The 20037-nt window shown below is 37.8% G+C and overlaps 3 protein-coding genes across 3 annotated transcripts; 1 reads left to right on the top strand and 2 right to left on the bottom strand.

The window, feature by feature from the left end:
- Window positions 1-1101: 1101 nt before the first annotated feature.
- Window positions 1102-2843, bottom strand: LOC128731786 (nitrilase and fragile histidine triad fusion protein NitFhit). The gene is made up of 4 exons (XM_053824927.1): window positions 2724-2843; window positions 2258-2659; window positions 1682-2186; window positions 1102-1594 (listed from the first exon to the last, which is right to left on the bottom strand). The coding sequence occupies exons 1-4, from the start codon at window positions 2841-2843 to the stop codon at window positions 1239-1241; spliced, it is 1383 nt and encodes a 460-aa protein (XP_053680902.1). The 3' UTR covers window positions 1102-1238.
- A 393-nt stretch (window positions 2844-3236) lies between these two features.
- LOC128731943 (small nuclear ribonucleoprotein Sm D3) lies at window positions 3237-3820 on the bottom strand. Its single transcript, XM_053825101.1, has one exon. The coding sequence runs from the start codon at window positions 3759-3761 to the stop codon at window positions 3312-3314; it is 450 nt and encodes a 149-aa protein (XP_053681076.1). The 5' UTR covers window positions 3762-3820; the 3' UTR covers window positions 3237-3311.
- Window positions 3821-7637: 3817 nt separating this feature from the next.
- LOC128730240 (uncharacterized) lies at window positions 7638-19402 on the top strand. Its single transcript, XM_053823274.1, has 10 exons — window positions 7638-7672; window positions 7735-9592; window positions 9671-9852; window positions 9929-12764; window positions 12852-12986; window positions 13993-14055; window positions 15091-17534; window positions 17604-17712; window positions 17774-18329; window positions 18393-19402. Exons 1-10 carry the CDS (start codon window positions 7638-7640, stop codon window positions 19094-19096), a joined length of 8922 nt encoding a protein of 2973 aa, XP_053679249.1. The 3' UTR covers window positions 19097-19402.
- Window positions 19403-20037: the final 635 nt, after the last annotated feature.

Below are 20037 nucleotides of genomic sequence, written 5' to 3'. Positions count from 1 at the left end.
ATATATATATATATATATATATATATATATATATATATATATATATATATATATATATATTATAAATTTATTAGTGACAAACTTATAAAATTTATAAATTTATAGTAGGTAATATAGTAACTAATTACATAAAACGTTTTACTGTCACACACTTCTGAAAAATGATAATACAAACCTAGTTTCTATGATGCAAGGCATGAGACAAACCTTTACATGATGCTATATCTATTTTTTCATCTTTATAACCTCAATTATCCGCAATTCAATAAGCGATTAATCTATCCAGTACAAACACTGGATCCAATACTTGTCTCATATTATAAGTGCTATTAGGTCAATAGCAACAGAGTCAATTTCCAACTAACACCATCTAATCTAAATGGGGTATGATGAGTGAGTCATTAATTTGTTACTATAATTTAACACTCATTTTCATTTCTTTTTCAAAACATACAATTGTTTCAATGCTAACCTCTTCTTAACAGACTTGATATAAAACACCTCTAACCCTTTAAAAATACCAAACAATGCGACAATTTTATGTTAGTTTTAAATCGTCTATTACATAGTTGTGGTTCTAAAACTTCGACAATGCCGATATTTCAGTCTAGGTAATAGAGAAATCCGTTCAACAGATTCGCAGTTTTAAACGAACCTCGCATCAATTCCCAAATGTTAGAAGATTCGCCCTGTAGAGTACCATAACACCATATGGGTGAGGCTTATGACGCCACTGCCTCTACGGTCCTTATATTACATATGTTGACTGCGTGCTACCGGTCACCGGTGACATTTTTGTACATACATAGTTCGATCAAAACTTAAGCATTTGTGTAGCAAAACTCGTTTACAAAATAACATGCTTTCTCGCCCATACCATACATTTTTTAATACATTCAATTTATTATCATTCAATAGTTATTTTATTAACAATAAGCAAGAGGCAAAGGAAAACAATTGTTTTTGTATCTAAAAAAAATTATTTTTATTAAAACCCAGTCATCATGAGGTCTCTTTTGTTTTTGGTAATCCATATGGTTTCTCAAAAACTCTGTAATAAATCCATATGGGCTTAACTTTATAGTATAATGGCTAGTTTATTTGATACTTGCGATGACAAGAGACAATAAGAACCACAGAGAGCAATATCTTAAACTAGCTGAAAAAAATACCAGCTTTTCGGAAATATTTTTGTTCTTAAAATTGTACAATATTTATCATTTTATTCATAAATCTTTTTATATTCCCATTTTTAATATCTCTTTGCGAAAACGTTCTGCTTCAGCAGTCATATCTTCGAAGGAACGTGTCCGGCGTTCGTCAGACTGCTTCTTATCATGTAGAGCCAGCTCCCAATATATTTGATCATTTTCTGAAAAGTCACCTGCATGACGGGGCATAATATGACAATGAACGTGCGAAATAGTCTGCCCTGCATCCGGACCATCCTGCACAGTCACCGTCGACGAGGTTGCGTTATAGAGCAGTTCCGCGGTTTTTTGCACCTTGCATACGGTCTGAAAAAAATCATCGATTTCTGTCGGACTCAGATCAGGGAGACGGGCTGCTGGACGTCTTGTTGCCACCAACACATCTACCAGGAGTAGGTGATATAATAAGACCAAATAATAATTTAGAAAGATGCTCATAAATAAAGCTGCATTTGCTTTACGAAACTTACGTCCAGGTACTACACAGCGAATGTTGGTAAATGCGAAACTGTGTTTCGAAACGTAGAATATCGTTTCAGGCGATATCTCAATACCTCCAAAAGTGTACTTAGTTGCTCTATGGCATGTAACGGAGACAGTAGGAAGACATTTCAGACTATAGACGTCGTCTCGCCGATGCTCGAAACAGGGCATGTTTGCTCGGACGCTGGCTAGCTTGGCAAAATCCAATTCGGCTACGATAACGTCTAGATCTGGATGATCGCTAGTTTGCCCAAGTATAACTCCCCATGGGTTTACTACCATCGCATGACCGTAACTTGCACGTTTTTCATTATGAAAACCTATCTGAGCGGGAGCAACCACAAAACATTGGTTTTCGATCGCCCTTGCTCTTAGCAATACTTCCCAATGGGCATGCCCTGTCGATACCGCAAAAGCGGAAGGATATGTAAGAATTTCAGCACCTAGCTTCCGTAAAATGGTACTGGGCTCAGGAAACCGCACATCATAGCACTAAAATCAATATAAAGTGTATAAAGTGTACAAAATAAAGTGTATATATAGGAGATGTAGGGCATATTTACAATTTGAAGTCCTATTCGACCTATAGGCGTTTCAATGGGTGGCACTAAATCGCACCCAGCTTTAACCGTTTCCGACTCTCGAAATTTAAACTCCGGTGTGTTTACGTTAAACAGGTGGAGTTTCCTATAGTATGCTACCAGCTCGCCAGCATTATCAATCACTATATGCGTGTTGTAGATGTTTTGTTTCTCCACCGATTCTGTCATTGCTTCAGATACTACTGATCCTGGTAATTTTTCGATTATAGTCTCATGAACTCCTCCGAATGAAAGCCACAAATTATGCTGACGCGCCAGTTTTCTGTACTCCTGCACCGTTGAGCCCGTAAGTGGCTCCGACAGATTTACTGTTTCATTTCGGTTTGTGCCAACAAAATCACAACATTCTGGAAAGAACACAAACTAAATATCTTAACGTTACAACGCATGAAGTTTTGTATGTATGTAAAAATGTATGTTGACGCACCTGGACATCGTTTTGTTTTGCACGCTCAGTAATAGTTTTTATCTGTTGCAGATTATGTTGCTTGTCGACTGTGGACCGCATCTGAACTACGGCGATTCGCGCCATGTTTTGTGTAGCCATCTTTCGAAAATTTATTTTAAACGATTGGCATAATGCGTGAAGTGTATGCATCCCCGACAATAGATGCATGAAGAATGGTATTTTGAATAGGTCTATTTCTTATTCGTGGCTTTTTCAACTTTTTTACTAATTTATCAAATATTGTATTTGACACATTATTGAGAGCAAAACGTCTTAGCGCAAGTTTACACCATCAGATTCCTAGCGTAACGATACATCAAGGCTGGTTTCTTTTCAAGAATAAATAAAATAAAAATCATTTCTTTCATTAGAACAGAACCACGCGTGTTCAATAACTCAAAATGACGATACAAAGAGGAATTTGGCCGATAAATACATTCTAACACACTTAAAACGGAAAAACAGATCAACAGTCTCCAATTATCTCTCCGGATTCTTTTATTCCAACTGACATATTTTCGCACGAATTATCACACTACTAATTAGTGGTACATAAATACAGGATTGTTATAATCCACCGCGCCCTCGGCCAGAGGATTGTTGCCCTCCAGGTCCTTGCCATCCCGCTTTGTTTCCGCCTCTACCACCTCCACCACCACCTCCACTACCCCCACCGCCAGCACCCCGTCCTCTTCCACGAGCAGCCTGCGCACGAAGTATGGCCGATTTACCTCGTCCAGCAGTTCCCGTTTTGGTCCCCTGCTTCTTGAACATCGGGGCATTCTTTAACATATCAGGCAAAATCAGAAATCGTATCTTTGAGCCTCGAATATACACGTTTTCCAGATTTCCAACTCGACCATCGCGATATGTCACAGTAATCTGCGTCATTTGGCAATTCATGTTGTCTTCCGCTTCGATCAGTTTCCCACGGTATACTTCACCGGTAATTGTTTCGCAAGTAACAACATGACCTTCAGCTTCATGCAGCACTTTTATTGGCACTCCAATAGACATTATTAGCAGGTCGGTTGCAATATAAATGATCCTCTACAAATATTTGCTCACGAAGTATCTTTACGCAGGGTACTATTCGGCGTTGCAAGCGGCAAAATGTCCTTTCTCGACAACAACAAGCCATTCTTCTTATCTTGACAGCTACACCAAACTGACGCTTAAATGGCATATAATTATTTAACTGATCGTCACAAACAAACAGCAAGACCATTGGAACAATCGAGGAAAATTTGATACTTTCATGTTTTGCAACAGATATAGAAAGTAGTTGGTTATAAACTATAAGTGAAATAAATAATCTCTTATCATATTCTCACACTCAGCCGTGCCGCGTATTAAATATAGCTACGGACTATTGCAAACTGCATTATAAACGTGCAAGAATAACGCGCAGTATTATCCTACCTTAACTATCTACAAAGTTGATGACGGATTTATTTAAAAAAAAACACATTGTTTTGGAAAAATAGTGATATTGGTTCAAACGCTTAAAGAACATCGAAAAATAAATCCCTTATTATGCCGTTAAATAGAAAAATAGCTAAGAAAAAAACCAAAGTTCAATTCAAAGTGTTGCGTAAAAGTTTATCAATAACGTTGCAAAAACTAGATAAAAAATCAAATATTACAAGTCTCAGCGAAGAAAGGTATTCATTGTGCAATAGGGCCTTAATGAAACAATTTAATGTAGCGACAAATGAGCAACCGATTGGTCTGAAACAAATCTGGGTGGATATGTTTCGAAAGTCTGCCACCTATCATGATTGGAACAACTTTCATAGAACTCTTCGATTGGCATCTCAAAATCACAAATTTTGTGGATTAGACATTGTCCTGCGGGTATGAACGTGTAAAGACAATGAAATAATTGCACAGTATTAAACCAAATGTGGCTATATTTTGCTCTTGTTTTTTTTTCTAGAATACCATTTTCGGATACCTTACGCGTTCTGTTTTCAAAGATCCCAGCATGCTACGTCTTTTATTGTACACCATTGCACCTTGTCGCAATGAAGACGATATTGAGTTTTGCATCCAAACTATGCTGCAAGCGTTCAATGGAAATATTGAAAAATGATCACAATGTACTTCATTGTCTTGAATAAAATATCAATTTATTTGTTTTCGTTATAAGCTCAACTCAGATGACACTGCTTCAAACGGGCTATCGCAACCCGTTAGCCTGGTGCATAATTATTTAAGCGGAAACCAGCACAGTTGTCAAAAATAAAAGATTCACTATAGATTATATCTCGTAAGTAAAATACTTCTATTGTAATCTTTTAGAGGTACTTAGCAAGCTGTGATTAATGACTTTTTTTTCTAATGACGTGAAATTTTGTAACACAGTAACAATTCCATATAATCATTGGTTGGATGAACATCCATACGAAAGGAAAAATAATACGCACAAGGATCCGTTTTCGTTTATGAAAAAGGTGAACTATTGAATTGAAATGTCATAAGATTTCTGTCACGATAGTTTTTATTTCCCGATCTGCCAGCCTCTTGAAGCTGTCAAATTTTTCTTATAGGCAATTTTGCTCTGTGCAGAGTGATAAGAGCAGTGTAAGGTGCAAGCTAAAATCACGGTGAAAAATTGCGGTGGGTGCAGACAATTTTTTATACTCGTACGATTTCTTTACCTCCTATCGTGTGCGGGGCATTGCATTTCTATTTCTCTGTTACGGACTGCTGTTACGCCATTCGCAATATCTAACCATATCCGAAGAAAGATTGCGCATTCGTCAACTATGAGAATATAGAGATTCTAGATCGATATCCATCCACATCCGCTTATTGCTTTCAGCTAGCATTGGCAAACTGCCTAGCTAGCTACGAGACGGAATATGCAACGATTTAATAAGTGCTCCCGGTATACCCTCTGGTTAGCTAAGGATAGCGATAGAAAGTGTTTATAAAATTGATCGAACATTTAAGAACAAAACAGGCGACGTTATGCCGTTTGCGGTGCGGTATAGCATTGAGTTTTTTTAGTGTCTCGTGGCAGAACGAGCGGGAAGAAGAAATCCAAATCGTAGAAAGGATGGGAGCAAGCAATATGATTCAACGTTAGTGGTAGTGTTGCATGCTGAACGCTGTGTGTATGTGTGTATGTGTGAGTGTGCGTGCGTTTGTAAATGAATTGGCGTTAATGACAAGGCGATACAATTTTCCAGAAAGAGAAGAGCGCTAGTTCGTGGTATTGCAAAAGTTATTTCTTTGATTTGAATTTGGTGTTTTTGTTGTTTTTTTTTTCAAATGTAAATTTGACTAGATGATCATCGTTTATACTCTAGATCACGTATCCAATAGAAATTGGCAAACGTGCATGATCATCTAACATATCGTATGGCATAACACTAACCAGATTATGGACTTTCCTGTAAACATTTAATTCCCTTGTGATTGTTCCTAGTAATTCTGCTAAGCTCATCATGTTTAATTCGTTGTATTATTCCTGTAAAATGCTATGTTTTTTTTCTTCTGGTTTCGTAACTAGTAGTATTCAGATCACACAGTTTTTCTAATCCTGAATCTATACACTGCTATTTATAATGCTTGCAACCTATATCTCAAGCCTGATGTATGGCGTGTTGAAGAAAATTACATCTTCCTACGCAGTTATAGAAAAGATATTGAGGCCAAGTAAATTCACTTATTTTTTGTTCCATTTGGCTTGATAATGTTTGAAGCTCCTACCAAAATGTAGCTGATGTACAATTAAATATATCATCTTGCTAATTAAATGCCAAATTGTATTGTCAAATTTGTACTTTTTGAATATTTAATACGTTATGCTTATTTCGTACCTACTCCGTGCATCGCTGGTATCATAAAAAAATCATATTTATTCCTCAATTCTTGGATTAAATTAGCAAAAAAGCTAGAATTATTGCTACGATATAAGATTATTTAGTACACTGGAGTGATCCATTTAATTGAGCAAAGGGTCATTAATTTAATCAATATTAATCAACATCTTTTGTAAGCGTATTAACAACAAATTCCGTACAAGAGCTCGTCATGACCATTTTCTGATAACTCCTTAATTGACTAGGAAAGTATTTGTAGATGATCAGTGTGATAAAACAAAATATATTATTCAATTTATATTAGAAAAGTACTGAACTACTGAATATATGTATGTATGTGTATAAATGAATGCAACAATCCAATATGTTACTTTATATATTTTTAAATTGTTCTTTTTTCTTATATTTATTTTTGTAACGATTTGCATAAATAATCAGTTGTGACTTTACATTGTGAGCAATATTGTGACTCAATGAATGTATATTCTATAACCAACTACCTAGCTCTGTAATCGAAGCGTTAATAATAGCGAATATTGGAGTGAATTAAAAACAGATCGCTCGATATATTAGAGATGGTTCACCAATAAACCAGATGGTTCACCAGTAAAAAATAAAGTTAATAAAAACAGTTCAACAAAATTAAACTGAATACGTCTGTCGTCCTGCTGTAGTGATTGGATGTGTGTGTATGTATGAAATTAATCCATACGATAGACAATAGGCGTAAACAATTGAGAATCATTTTCCCCATTTCTGATATTGCTTATTTTAGAACAATAAACGAAGCATCGAATCACCAATCTGCTCAAATGTTGAAATGAAGTTTCCAAAAGAGCATTAGTTCGGTCTACAAAGTAGAGGTCTTGAAGAGTGTAGATCCGTGCTACATCATCATCATCAACCGTGTCAAACGCGTCTACGAGATAAGAGTAGTGCAACATCCAGACACGGCCAAAATCAGCCGACATCAGTAAAAAAGACATGCGATATATGAATGAAGAAAAGTAACATTATATAAATACATTGATCCATCATATGTTAGGATAATGCTAAACAAATGGGAGCCACGAAAAGAGCATGTTTTGGCAGAAGGTACGATTAGTCATTCTTTAGATCTTGTTTCGGCTTGTCTTATTTCTCTATACCAATTCCAGCAATTCAGTTCAGGCAACGCCACCTGTAAGCAACAATCAGGATTCACAACAAAGCCCGAGAGTGCCTGCGGCAGCCAACCAACAGCAACATCACCAGTTGAGTAGCTACCGTGTTCGAAGATTGCGCTCTGCTAGTCATTCGAGTTCCTCGACGGGCTTGAACAACATAAACAATAACAACGGAAGTGGTGTCCCAGGAGGAACCATTTCCTGCAACTCTGATAGTTCTAGCGGTAGTGGTAGTGGTAGTAGTAATAATACAATTAATACAATATCTACTACCAGCAACAACAATACGATCACTTATAACCATAACAACTGTAGTACACTGAGGCACCAGCGGCATCACCACTATCTTCATACAACCACAGTACGATCGAATTCTTCAGCTATATCTACGACTATTACGGCAGCCGTCAACACGGGGGGTTTTATTTCAAGAGTTTTTGATAACGGTAGCAGTAGTGCTCCTTACAACATCAATACAATCACTACCAGTACGGCACAAACAAACAACAACTTGGTCGCAACAGCAATAATAGCAACCACTTCCACCAGTGAGAGTGATCGGAGAGAAGATATAGGACTAGGAGTAGAATCAGGACCAGAAGCAACAGAGACGGCCGACATACCAGTGAAATCAGCAGCGGCAACAACGACAGGAACAATAGCCATAGCTGCAGGATCCGGGACGCCAGGGGGACGAGGAGGAAAAGCTAGTGTAGGCAAAGGTGGAGGAGGTGGAAATTTGAGTGCAATTGCCGGATCCAGTCATCGAGTATCTTTGGCAGAAAAAAAAGCACTTTGGCCGAACAAAAACGATGACAAGATGGATGAAAGGAAACAGACACAACAGAAAACAACAAGCACCAAGCAACAGCAGCTTCCATCGCGTGACACAACCCCAAACAATCGAAAAGGAACTGGACATCGAAAGCATGTGGAAAAAGAAGAAGGACGAGGTGGCTCATCTACCTTGACCGTTAGTGAATTATCACCAAAGAAACGATATCCGTGCACCGCTGCTCGCATCACTGAGCAAGCTGCAAGCGGACGCGGCAATATCAACCCAGATACGCCAGGAGGAACAAACACCATTCATGATTGGGAGCAAGAAATCGAAAGAAGCGAACAAATCGACCAACAAAGAACGAAGGACGATTCTTGCAAAGAAAAAACATTGCTAGAGTGTAGGAGATCATCACCTCAGGAGCTAGAACAAAATAAGAACACGATGAAACTTTGTTGGAATAATCCAGAAAAAAAAGAATTTGATGTCAGCAGTGGCGAAACACACCAACAGGGCCCTACAAAAGCACCGTGTATGGATAGTAGTGAAGGGATACTGCCAGATGACGATGACGCAACTGACAACAACGACAGAAGCTGCAAAGCAATAGAAGCGGAGCATTTTTCAGAAACTGAATCATCGGAATCGCATGGCATATTGCAAAAGAACCGAACCGTTCTACGCTTTGTTCGCAAAAGTCTGGAAAATACAGCAATGTCCGTGATATATTCTAAAAATTTTATAGAGAATGAAACAATTGAAACAGAGTATCCACGTAACTTGGATGACAACATCGAGATATTGAGTCGTGAAGCGGAAAATTTAGCGCTGCAATTTAAACCTTCGGAAGAGAAACTTGTACAGTATGGTCCAATTTTTGATCTTGAAAAGTTCGAGGAACAACGTAAACAACAGAAAAAAGAAGATGATGAAGATGAAGCCATTGGAATTTCTCCTTGTGGTCGATTTTTGAAATACGATAAAGAAGTTGGCCGTGGGTCTTTCAAAACTGTGTACCGTGGGTTGGATACGCAAACCGGTGTAGCCGTTGCATGGTGTGAGCTTTTGGTGCGTTACTTTTAAGTGCCCCTTGGTTACAGAAATAATCCTTATTTATCATTATGCATGTTTTCCATTCTCTTTCAGGAGAAAAAAGTGAACCGTGTTGAGCGAGCACGGTTTCGGGAGGAAGCAGAAATGTTGAAGAAACTACAGCATCCTAATATAGTACGATTTTACAATTATTGGGAAGCTGCACCAACGGCTGGAAACAAGAAGAAAAATATTGTTCTCGTTACTGAGCTAATGCTTTCTGGAACATTAAAATCGTAAGTAAAAGAAAAACCATGAATCGTCCACACCGATTGTGGTGTAACATATCTTTCTCATTTTTGTTTTTGCTAGGTATTTGAGAAGATTTAAAAAAATTAATCCAAAAGTGCTCAAGTCCTGGTGTCGGCAAATATTAAAGGGGTTGCATTTCCTACACTCTCGTACACCGCCAATTATCCATCGTGATCTGAAATGTGATAATATATTTATAACTGGAACGACAGGGAGTGTTAAAATAGGTGATCTAGGATTAGCCACACTAAAAAATCGCAGTTTTGCTAAATCGGTTATCGGCACACCGGAATTCATGGCACCCGAAATGTATGAGGAACACTATGACGAGGCTGTAGATGTGTATGCCTTCGGGATGTGCATGCTCGAAATGGCCACATCAGAGTATCCCTACAATGAATGTAATACCCCAGCACAAATCTATAAAAAAGTGACGTCCGGTGTTAAGCCTGCAAGTCTTGAAAAGGTAGAAAATCCTGAAGTACGTGAAATAATTGAGCGGTGCATTCACGATAAAAAGGAAGGCCGGCCGACATGTAAAGAGTTGTTAAATTTTGAATTTTTCTGCGAAGATATCGGTATCCGTTTAGAGCCGATATCTAAGGACGTCTTCTTAGCAAATCCCGACAGCGTGCGTATGGAGTTTCGTTTGCGCATAATGGATCCTAAAAAGCGCGTTAACAAGCATAAGGAGAACGAAGCCATTCAGTTCGATTTCGACATCCGTGTTGATGACGCCGACGAGATTGCAAACGAAATGTATAAATCAGGTATTCTGATGGAAGATGACTCGAAAACGGTTGCAAAGATCCTAAAAGTTCAGATTCAAACCCTATTAAAGGAGCGCGAAGAACGAGCGCGCCAACAACAGGTAGAAAAGGAAAAGGAAACTTTGCAACGGCAGGCGCTGATTGCTGAACAGTTGTATCAACAGCAACAGTTACATCAACAAATGGAAAATGATCTTCAGGTTACAGAACTGCAAGTACCGCAGATATCACAAATAGGGGGCTCCGTGTCACAACAATCTCAACAGCAACATGTAATTTCATCGCATGCTGTATTTCAAGCTCCTTCTTCATTGCCACAAGCAGCGCAACAAACACAACAGCAAATCATTTATCAACAACAAATGTCGATTCCAATTCCGGGCAATAATGAACAATTGCAACAGACTACATACCCGCCACTTCAGACGCCAGCAACAGTCGGAGGACAGTTCGTTGTTAATCAGCCTGCCCAGCAACCCAATCTTCATCAACCGATACAAGTTATTCCACAACAAACTCAGTATCTCAACCAACTTGTTCAATCAACACAAACCAATCTGGTTCCTGCTCAACAGCAGCAGCAGCAGACCAATTATTTATCACAGCAAGTGTTTGTTGATGCACAATCACAACAGCAATATTTGATTCCAATGCAGCAGCAACAACTACAGCAACAAGCGACACAACAGAGTCAAACCCAAGGACACTTCATGAATCATCAAATGGGGAGCGCACAGCAGCAATTAGTGCAACAAATTCTACACTTGCAACAACAAAATTTGGCCATAATACAACAACAACAACATCAAGCTGAGATACAAGAACAAATTTCTACACTAGAGCAACAACTCCAGGGAATAATTCCTATTCATAATCCTCCTGTACAGGGTGGCATTCACCATCAACAACAACAATCTGTGTATATGTCACAACAATCGCAACAAACTGCATCTTCTAATCTCCTAATCCCACCCAGTCATGCTTCCTTCATTCCCACTCAGCAACAAATGGCAGATACAACAGCTGCAGTACAGTTGCACCAATCACTGTCATCGCAAATTGGGAACTCAAAACCTCCTCAACAACAACATCCAAGCTCTTCGACCACAGTGCTTGTGCATCATCATCAGCAACAGCAACAGATAGCTGTCCTGCCGGCTCCTCAGCAGCAGCACCAACAATCACATTTTAACAAACCGTCGCAATCTCAATCTCAATCGGCGCAACCTGCAGTTGCGTACCCTACAGCCACCACGCATTTGGCTCATCAATCGATGTCTATTCAAAACAAAACCCCAGCAACATGTATCATGAACTTACAAAATACACAGCAAATAGTAGCACAAGCTGTTTCATCTTCACAGCAACAGCTTCATGAAGCTCTTCCCGTTCCGGTATTATCTAACAGCGTCTTACAATTACAACAACGAATGCAACAACAAAACCCAAAACAAGATCTGTTGCAGTACGAAGAAAAACAAGCACAACAAGAATCTCTAGAGCAGGAGCTTCTTAATGAAACGCAGATCAAGCTGCAACTGGAAAAACAACAAGAGCAACAAGAAATACAAGAACAACTGGATGATCAGGGGCAAGAATATGAAAATGCGCAAGAGCAAAAAGACATACTTGATCAGTTGCAACAACAAGTGCAATTGGAAGAACACAGTCAACGGCAGGAGTTACAAGAACAGCATGAAGAGCATCAAAAACAAACTGAGCGGCAGGAACTACAACTACTTGACCAACAGACACCGCAATGCCTATACCGACACCAACAACAAGAAACTAATCAAGTCTTAAATCTGGATACCTCCAATAACGAAATTCAAACTGCTGATTCAATTGGTGGAGGTGCTGCTAGTAATGATGGAATGAACGATCAAAATATAGCATCATCAATTCCACACGCTGCTCATTCTGCAGGACAAGTTTCTCTGCCGAAGCGATTAACGAACGAGATGAAAAAACGACGTAATCATCGTTCCACGGAGCGAAATCCGAAATTACACGTGCTTGGTTATGAAAATCATATTATCGAGTGTGAAATGGAAAATCGACCGAAAACAATTAAATTTAAATTTGATCCAAGTAATGTTAATCCGGTAGAAGTTGCACAGGATCTAGTAAGTATTTGCATTAGTATGAAAGTAACTGTAAATTGCAGTGTTTTCATTTTTATCTTTTTACATCATGATTTTTTGTTATCATAGGTCAGACAGGATCTTCTAAGTGAATCACAAATGACAATATTCATTGAAATGGTTCGTGACATTCAGCGTCAGCTAAAAGAAAATCCCAATCAACTCCCTGTAGCCTCACAGTCTTATCGACGATCTTTGGAAAAGGTAAACAAAACACAACCTACCTCGCAAATCTGTTCCGTTCAATATTCTTGCCCTTTTCATCTCCCTACTACTACTTGAGTGAATGATTTGTATGAGATGTTGGAAAACAAATATTTGTAGTTATATTTTTGTTGTATTTTCCTGACCGTAACATCTCTACGCGCTGTAATATAATTACATCAATTGTGATGGTCATTAAGTGAGTTTGATTATTTTATTTGACGAGTATCGATTATGTTTTATATACTTCTTGATCATGAGTATTGCGATAAAACGCACGAGTCTATGATTTTTTTTATTTTAATGATTTTACAAGCAAGATAAATTGTATTGACATACAAACGCACCTGAGTAATATAGCTTGTTTTTTAGTGTATTGAAATAAACATGACGCTTAAATTATAATTTTTTTTTAAAGTAATAGTAACAAACAATTGGTAATTGATGCTAAACTGCTAAATATATGAAAATATTTTTTGTGAATACGGTATACTAGATCAATAATTCTTGAACCTTGCATTCTGAATCATTCTTGAGACATTAGGAATTTTTACACATAAATTTTGCTTATTATTTTATCTAGAAATTTTGTTTTACTTTTTTAATATTATATTATTAGTAACTCATAAAACTGATTCGACAAAAGTAATTGCATTCTAGATCCACATTGAAAAATTAACATTTTATCATCACATATACAATGTGTTGTTTTAACTAATTTAATGTAATTTGTAAATACAAAAAGCAATTTTCAAATTTTACTTACCAATTATATTTTCGATTCCGTTTCTGACATTAATATATTGATTCCGTTTTCGTGATTCCCATAAATTCCCAATTCCATTAACTCCTTAAAACACTTTAATATAAGTTTTCTTATTACAACAATTCTTTCTCTCTCTTATATTATTTGCGTACTTTACGTATACGGCTAAAACACATTTTTCAATGAAATGTAAATGTAACGGTCCACCATCGATATCTTCCAACAACTACGATTCACCAGGTGCGACACGCGTCTTTAACACGCCAGCGTTCGAATTTTAAAACACATCAGAGACACAGATCTGTAAGTGAAGGATATAAAACATTTTGATTTTTCAATAATGATTGCTCGATATTTCCTATGTTGTGCTCTCTCAATATTTCATTTCATTCTTCTCGTTCTCGGATTTATTCCATTAAATATGTTTGTGCACCAATCCTCATGTATTTATTTTTGTTTCTGGGTTTTATACTTGTTATACTATATTGTTGTTCAAGTTGTATCTCCTCAGTAAACAACTATTTTATCGAACCGATGTGAACATTTTTAACAGAATTTTACAATGAAAGTTTGTTATCACATCTACATTATCTCGACTATAACAATTTATGATTTTGTATATTGCTTATTCTTGTGTGTTATAATTTTGCTAAATCTTTAAATTACTACGTCATATATTTTTTGGAATATGACATATATAATGTGTTTTCTCCTGATTGTCACATTTTTTGAAGTTCTGTGTTTTTGATCAGCAACATGTTAAGCTAACTTTGGTATTACGGGTACTGGTTTTTATTTGTTTATTAAATTAGTGGATGAAGACTCAAACTAAATGAATTGAAAACATTAGGTCCAATCTATATTTTTGTTTTTTTTTCTATCAATCAAAATTGCACTCTAGTTGCATGTGGATTATTAGATTTCAATATTTAATTTAAATCGAATTTAACTTTAACAAAATATATAATCAAATTGACTATGCAACTTTTTTACGTTTCAATCATTAAAAGTATAGGGTCATTCAAGGAAACTAAATTTGCCTTACTAGTAGTAATTAACATAATAAAATCCAATGCTTCCTTCTTGTCGGCATAAGTGGTTAATGATTGTGGGCTTGTTTGTGCAGTTATTGTTTTCAAATTTTGGTGTAAAAAATTCAATTGCCAATTATCTTTTTTTCTCAAATTTGGTTTAAAATATCTTTTGGAATCTCCCATTATCTCCTATCCATCAAAAATATATTATATACTATAAGAATTAATCATTTTTTTTTAATTTTTACTTTGTAATTATGTTTTATCATACACAAATTTGTGCTGGATTTACCGGTTGATATAGCGTGATGAAACATCGACGACAGCTGCAAACTTTACTCACATTTTTGATCCCACTATCATCGATCGTCAAGCATTGGGAACAGGAATTTCTTCAAGTATGGCAACATTGTCATCAACACCATCATCTTCATCCTCTCGTTTACCCGCCGTACAGCAAAATATTATTTCATCTGAACTAACTACCGACGAAAGCGCTTCGCTTGATATATTGTCGCAACAACAACCTGTTGATGCTGGAGTGGTGGGAGCGGTTGCTGTTGAGAATACTGCCGTCGTTTCCTCTCTGATTCCTCAACAAGAAGTAAACACTAGCTGCATTGGGGGGAATGTTGAAATGTCGGTGCATGATGATGCTGGTGTCAGTATAAATGACAATAACAGTAGCTGCGATGAAAACTCTCGCAAAGCGAGTACCATCAGCACAGATTACACATCGCATGAGAATACTCCTGAAAACACCATTACATCTGCGGCCGCAGCGGCCTCAACAGAAGGCAGCCTTGGTATCCTTCCACATAGGAAGAGCTTCAGCGAAGCGGATTACGAAACCAACGCGACGGTATTATCATCCATTCCAGGCAATTCTAATGCATTGTCAAATAACGATGAAGCAACGGAGCCTACCATTGCATCCCATTCTATGGTGCCATTACCAGTAGAATCAGAAGGAGTTTCATCTCCCATCATGACGAATATCGCTGATCAACAGGGATCTCTCCCGGAAAGTAATCTATCCTACTACACCACACATAGAGAGTTATCGAGCGTTACATTTCCTTCGGTAAAGGATATTTCTAGTCAAAATGTACAACCCTTGTCGACACTCTCTACCACCACCAGTGTTACTGAAGTTGATAACGCTGTTTCAACAGTTATTAGTGTGGAAGTAGAATCTAGACAAAGCAACCAAGCTCATCCCTCTGTTGAAACTCCTCGGCTGAAAGAACGCAAGCTTTCACGCTTTTCTGTGACTCCAGTTATTATTCAACCTGAGTCTTTGGTGGAAGATGTTTATGAAAGTAGTACTACTACTGCTACCATGTTAAATAATTCACCAACAAAATCATCTGCTCCTGCTGCCGGTGTGGGAGAAGCTTTTACGGAACCAACATCAACACAAAATGCCGCCGATCCTATAGAGGAAGCCATTTATCATCAACACCAGGCGCCCATTTATACATCACCTCCGGGGATCGTCACCCCCCTGTCAGATGAGTACGCGTTAGATACGGCCAAACAATCGTTATCAGTTGTAGAAATGGAACAACAACTCTATTCAAATGTCTATAAAGATATATCAAAACCTCAAATCCAGCAAAATGTATATCTTCATCAACAATCATTGGACATGGCTTTGCCACAGCAACAACAGCAACAACAATCGTTCATTGTTACTCAACCAATAACTGATGTTGGCGATACAGCTACTGCACAACAAGTTCAATATCAAATACAAATGGCGCAACAAATAGCTATTCAGCAAGCCATTCTGCAGCAACATCACCTACAGTATCAACAAACAAGCGGCGGTAATTCCAATATCCCAATAAATGAAATAAATTCAATAGATTCCGAGTTATCGCAAAACTTTTACCAATCACAACTACCACATCAGCAACAACAGTTGCAATTTCAGATATTGCAAGCTCAACAGCAGACACAACAGCAACAACAAAATCAGCTTATTCAACAGGGTAATATAGGTGGAACGGTATCCACTCAGGTTTCCACGGAACAAGGAGGGCGCGAATCTCTGCCCAACAGTAATCGAATGCCGGAAACCCTAGAACAACTTAAGATTGGTCTAGAAAATATAACACATGTTCATGTAAATACAAACAAAACAGGTAGTGGGGGATCGGCGACAAGTCTTTCTTCACAGGCTAGTGCGACCGCATTGTCCGCTATGATTTCTCCTCACCCCGTTCCGTATCCAATACAACAATCGGAAGTAACAGGACCACAACAACAACAGCAACAACAAGTGGTATTTTATCAAGCGCAAGAGTATATAATATCCGATGCTAATATGGGTGGGTCCGCTGCAGACGAAGGAAACATAGAACAGTCGGTTGTCTCTGCTAAATCTCAAGAGTATATTGTTAAAGAAGGAACAAGTTACGCAGCTGTGGTGGCTGGTGATTACTCTCCACAAGTCCTAGCCTCGCAACCCCAATCCATTATCACAGTATATGATCCAACGAGTACTGAACTTCAACAACAGTGCGTTTCACGACGCACCTCATCGGAACTAGTCAACGCTGATGTTTCATCAACGATAGAGTCCATTGATGTTGCATCATACTCTATGCAAAAAGTACTTGGAGGAGAACTAAACAATGGTCGAGGCGAAGAAAGCGAAAGTGATCCGAATAACACTTCGTATAGTCAAGAAAAACAGCAGCTTCTATCAAATTTGCAAGGCAGCATAGATCGAAATGATAGGTGAGTGACGCACATGAAACTCCATATTCAATTTAGCACAATTTTCATTCATTTTCAAATGTGTTTCAGTTCTAGTAGTCTTGCAGGTCTGCATTTAAAGCTTTCACAACTAACATTTGTTGGTAACGAATCACCGAAATCGGCTTCAAAAATGGTACTGGATCAACAAACTATTTCGGTAAGAAAAGTGTGGATAACTAAACAAATCAAATTGAGTTTAAGACGTTTTTTTCATTTAGGAACCATCAAATCAACTAGATGCTGTTACAAGTCCTGCTGCCATTGAACATACCTCTAATAACATGATTGTTTCAAACGATTCAAAGCCGTTGACACGAAAAGTGTCACGGTTTCAAGTGCAAACCGTAGAGGAAGCTCCAAAAGTAATAGCCACATCGCCCATGGTTTCTAGCGAAAACCAAACTAATAACACGTTTTTGTCCCCAACGGATGAAAAGCCTCGTCTAGCATTCGCACCTTCTCTACATTCGGGAGCTGCGACAGTTCCTACATGTGAAGTTCCTACGTCCTGCAATGATCTTGAAACGAAACTAAATCAAGTCCTTCCAAAAACCCCAATCACTGAATCATCGCCAATGAATTTTAACATCAATGTTGCATCATCGTCCAATCAAAACCAGCAACAGCAATTACCCCTTGTGCCAGTCAATGTTCCGGCACCAGAAGTAAACACAATCGTTCAGCAAGTGCAGTTAGTAAAGCCACAGCAACCGCCTGCACAGTTTCCTCAACAATCACTGCTGACACATATGCACATGCCAACGAATAAAAATAGTAAGAATTTAGAGAATCATTTTCAACCAAATTCACACATTTTTATGTATGAATTCTTTACAGATGGAATTCAAGGAACGATTCAATCCGCTCCTTCAGGTCATGAGCAATCGCAGCAAGGATCAATCAATACTACCAATGTTTCTCCTCAATCAATTCAGACCGCCGATTGTACAGGAGGGCCTATATTTAACAATGCAGATATTGGACAGAACTTACTTGCAATTCAAAATCATCTTTGTGGATGCCAATTGATGCCAAGTGCTAGACAGCAACTACAGCTTTTGTTACAACGGCAACATATTGAGCACGAAGAGCTTAAATTACGTCACTTTTTGGAGCTCGAGAAGTTCCTCAAGCAACAGAAAGAAGAAATGAAGCCTATCCACCAAGTGTCCGTATCAGCTCCAATATCAGTTTCACAGGCATCACAAGCTCCACAGTCAACTACATCTTCGACAGCAACGCAACCAGCAGCATTAAATTGTAGCCCATCTGCAACGGTATCATCACCATCGCAACCTCGTCAAATGGTCTCAGTCGTACAGCAATCCCAGATTATTACTGCTCTAACATCGGCAATGTCTCCCGCACCCCCTCATGCAACTCCTGTGAATCGTGTTGAGTTTGATGTTTTGAACCCTATGGTACAGGCTCCCATGGCGGTGATTTCGTCGTATGGCAGCAATAGTAGCTTTTCAGGTACGATTGCCTCGAGTAGCACGGGAGCATCCACAGGAGGAAGCGGGGCTGAAACAGATATATAATAGATAATAGCCAAGATAGGGTTTAAAATCATCCAATAGAATCTTGTTACAATATGTTAATAGAGTCATGTTATAACAACGGAAAACAACTGCAATCAAGTGCGAATTCTTGATATTTTTGTTTGTTTGTCAGCGTGCTTGTTTGTAAACAGAGTACACCAGTAGAAATTATCAGTTGAATAATTTTCAAAATCATTTGTACGTTTAACTTTTTAAAAATCAATTTATTGTTGTTGCGTTTCATACTGATATCGTTTGTTTAAATACATTGACGCCGTTTTGCCACTGGTTTGTGGGAGTTTTTGAGACGGGAAGATTTTGTACATTTTTTTTACAATACCTTAGCCCTTACAGCGTGACGATTAAAATGACAATATTCAAAATGTTTTATTAAAATTGTTCTGGTTTCACAGTTTGTTTTTGTCTCGGTATACAGTTGCAATATCGTGAATAGTTCTTATTATTAGCATTGCTACTACTGCTACACAGTTATTCGTGTTGTACATGCCATCAATTATAATGATAATTTGGGTTAGTGTAGTAGCAGTGTTACATTCATGACTACATTTTCTTCTTTTATTTAAAGCAATCTCGTAGCAACAAAATAAGTTAGCCCTTGTCACGTTCATATCTCTCATATCACAATTATCTGATTGCGCTGTTGTGAACCAAATCAATTCCACGATACATTTGGTGTGGTTTGATGATATCGCTGTACAAAATAGTAAATTTTACTGACTAAGGTATCATAATATAATGTTTAAGCGCGCGTAGTCTACCACAGAATAGATTATTGGCAAAACAATCGATTTATTGCAAAAGCAAGCTTCAAAATGCTGATCGGTAGTGTAAAAATATATATATATATATATATATATATATATATATATATATATATATATATATATATATATATATATATATATATATATATATATATA

Source organism: Anopheles nili, chromosome 2 (assembly GCF_943737925.1).
Source record: "Anopheles nili chromosome 2, idAnoNiliSN_F5_01, whole genome shotgun sequence".
Classification (NCBI taxonomy): domain Eukaryota; kingdom Metazoa; phylum Arthropoda; class Insecta; order Diptera; family Culicidae; genus Anopheles; species Anopheles nili.
This window is presented reverse-complemented; position numbering and strand designations above follow the sequence as displayed.

Bases quoted from the DNA above. Each gene is read 5' to 3' on its own strand.
- LOC128730240 (XM_053823274.1), top strand. From the start codon at position 7,638: ATGGGAGCCACGAAAAGAGCATGTTTTGGCAGAAG. The intron at 7,673-7,734 runs GTACGATTAGTC...TACCAATTCCAG, and splicing joins AGAGCATGTTTTGGCAGAAG to CAATTCAGTTCAGGCAACGC. The intron at 9,593-9,670 runs GTGCGTTACTTT...ATTCTCTTTCAG, and splicing joins TTGCATGGTGTGAGCTTTTG to GAGAAAAAAGTGAACCGTGT.
- LOC128731786 (XM_053824927.1), bottom strand. From the start codon at position 2,843: ATGGCTACACAAAACATGGCGCGAATCGCCGTAGTTCAGATGCGGTCC. The intron at 2,187-2,257 runs GTAAATATGCCC...TATTGATTTTAG, and splicing joins GTCGAATAGGACTTCAAATT to TGCTATGATGTGCGGTTTCC. The intron at 1,595-1,681 runs GTAAGTTTCGTA...TACTCCTGGTAG, and splicing joins TCGCTGTGTAGTACCTGGAC to ATGTGTTGGTGGCAACAAGA.
- LOC128731943 (XM_053825101.1), bottom strand. From the start codon at position 3,761: ATGTCTATTGGAGTGCCAATAAAAGTGCTGCATGAAGCTGAAGGTCAT.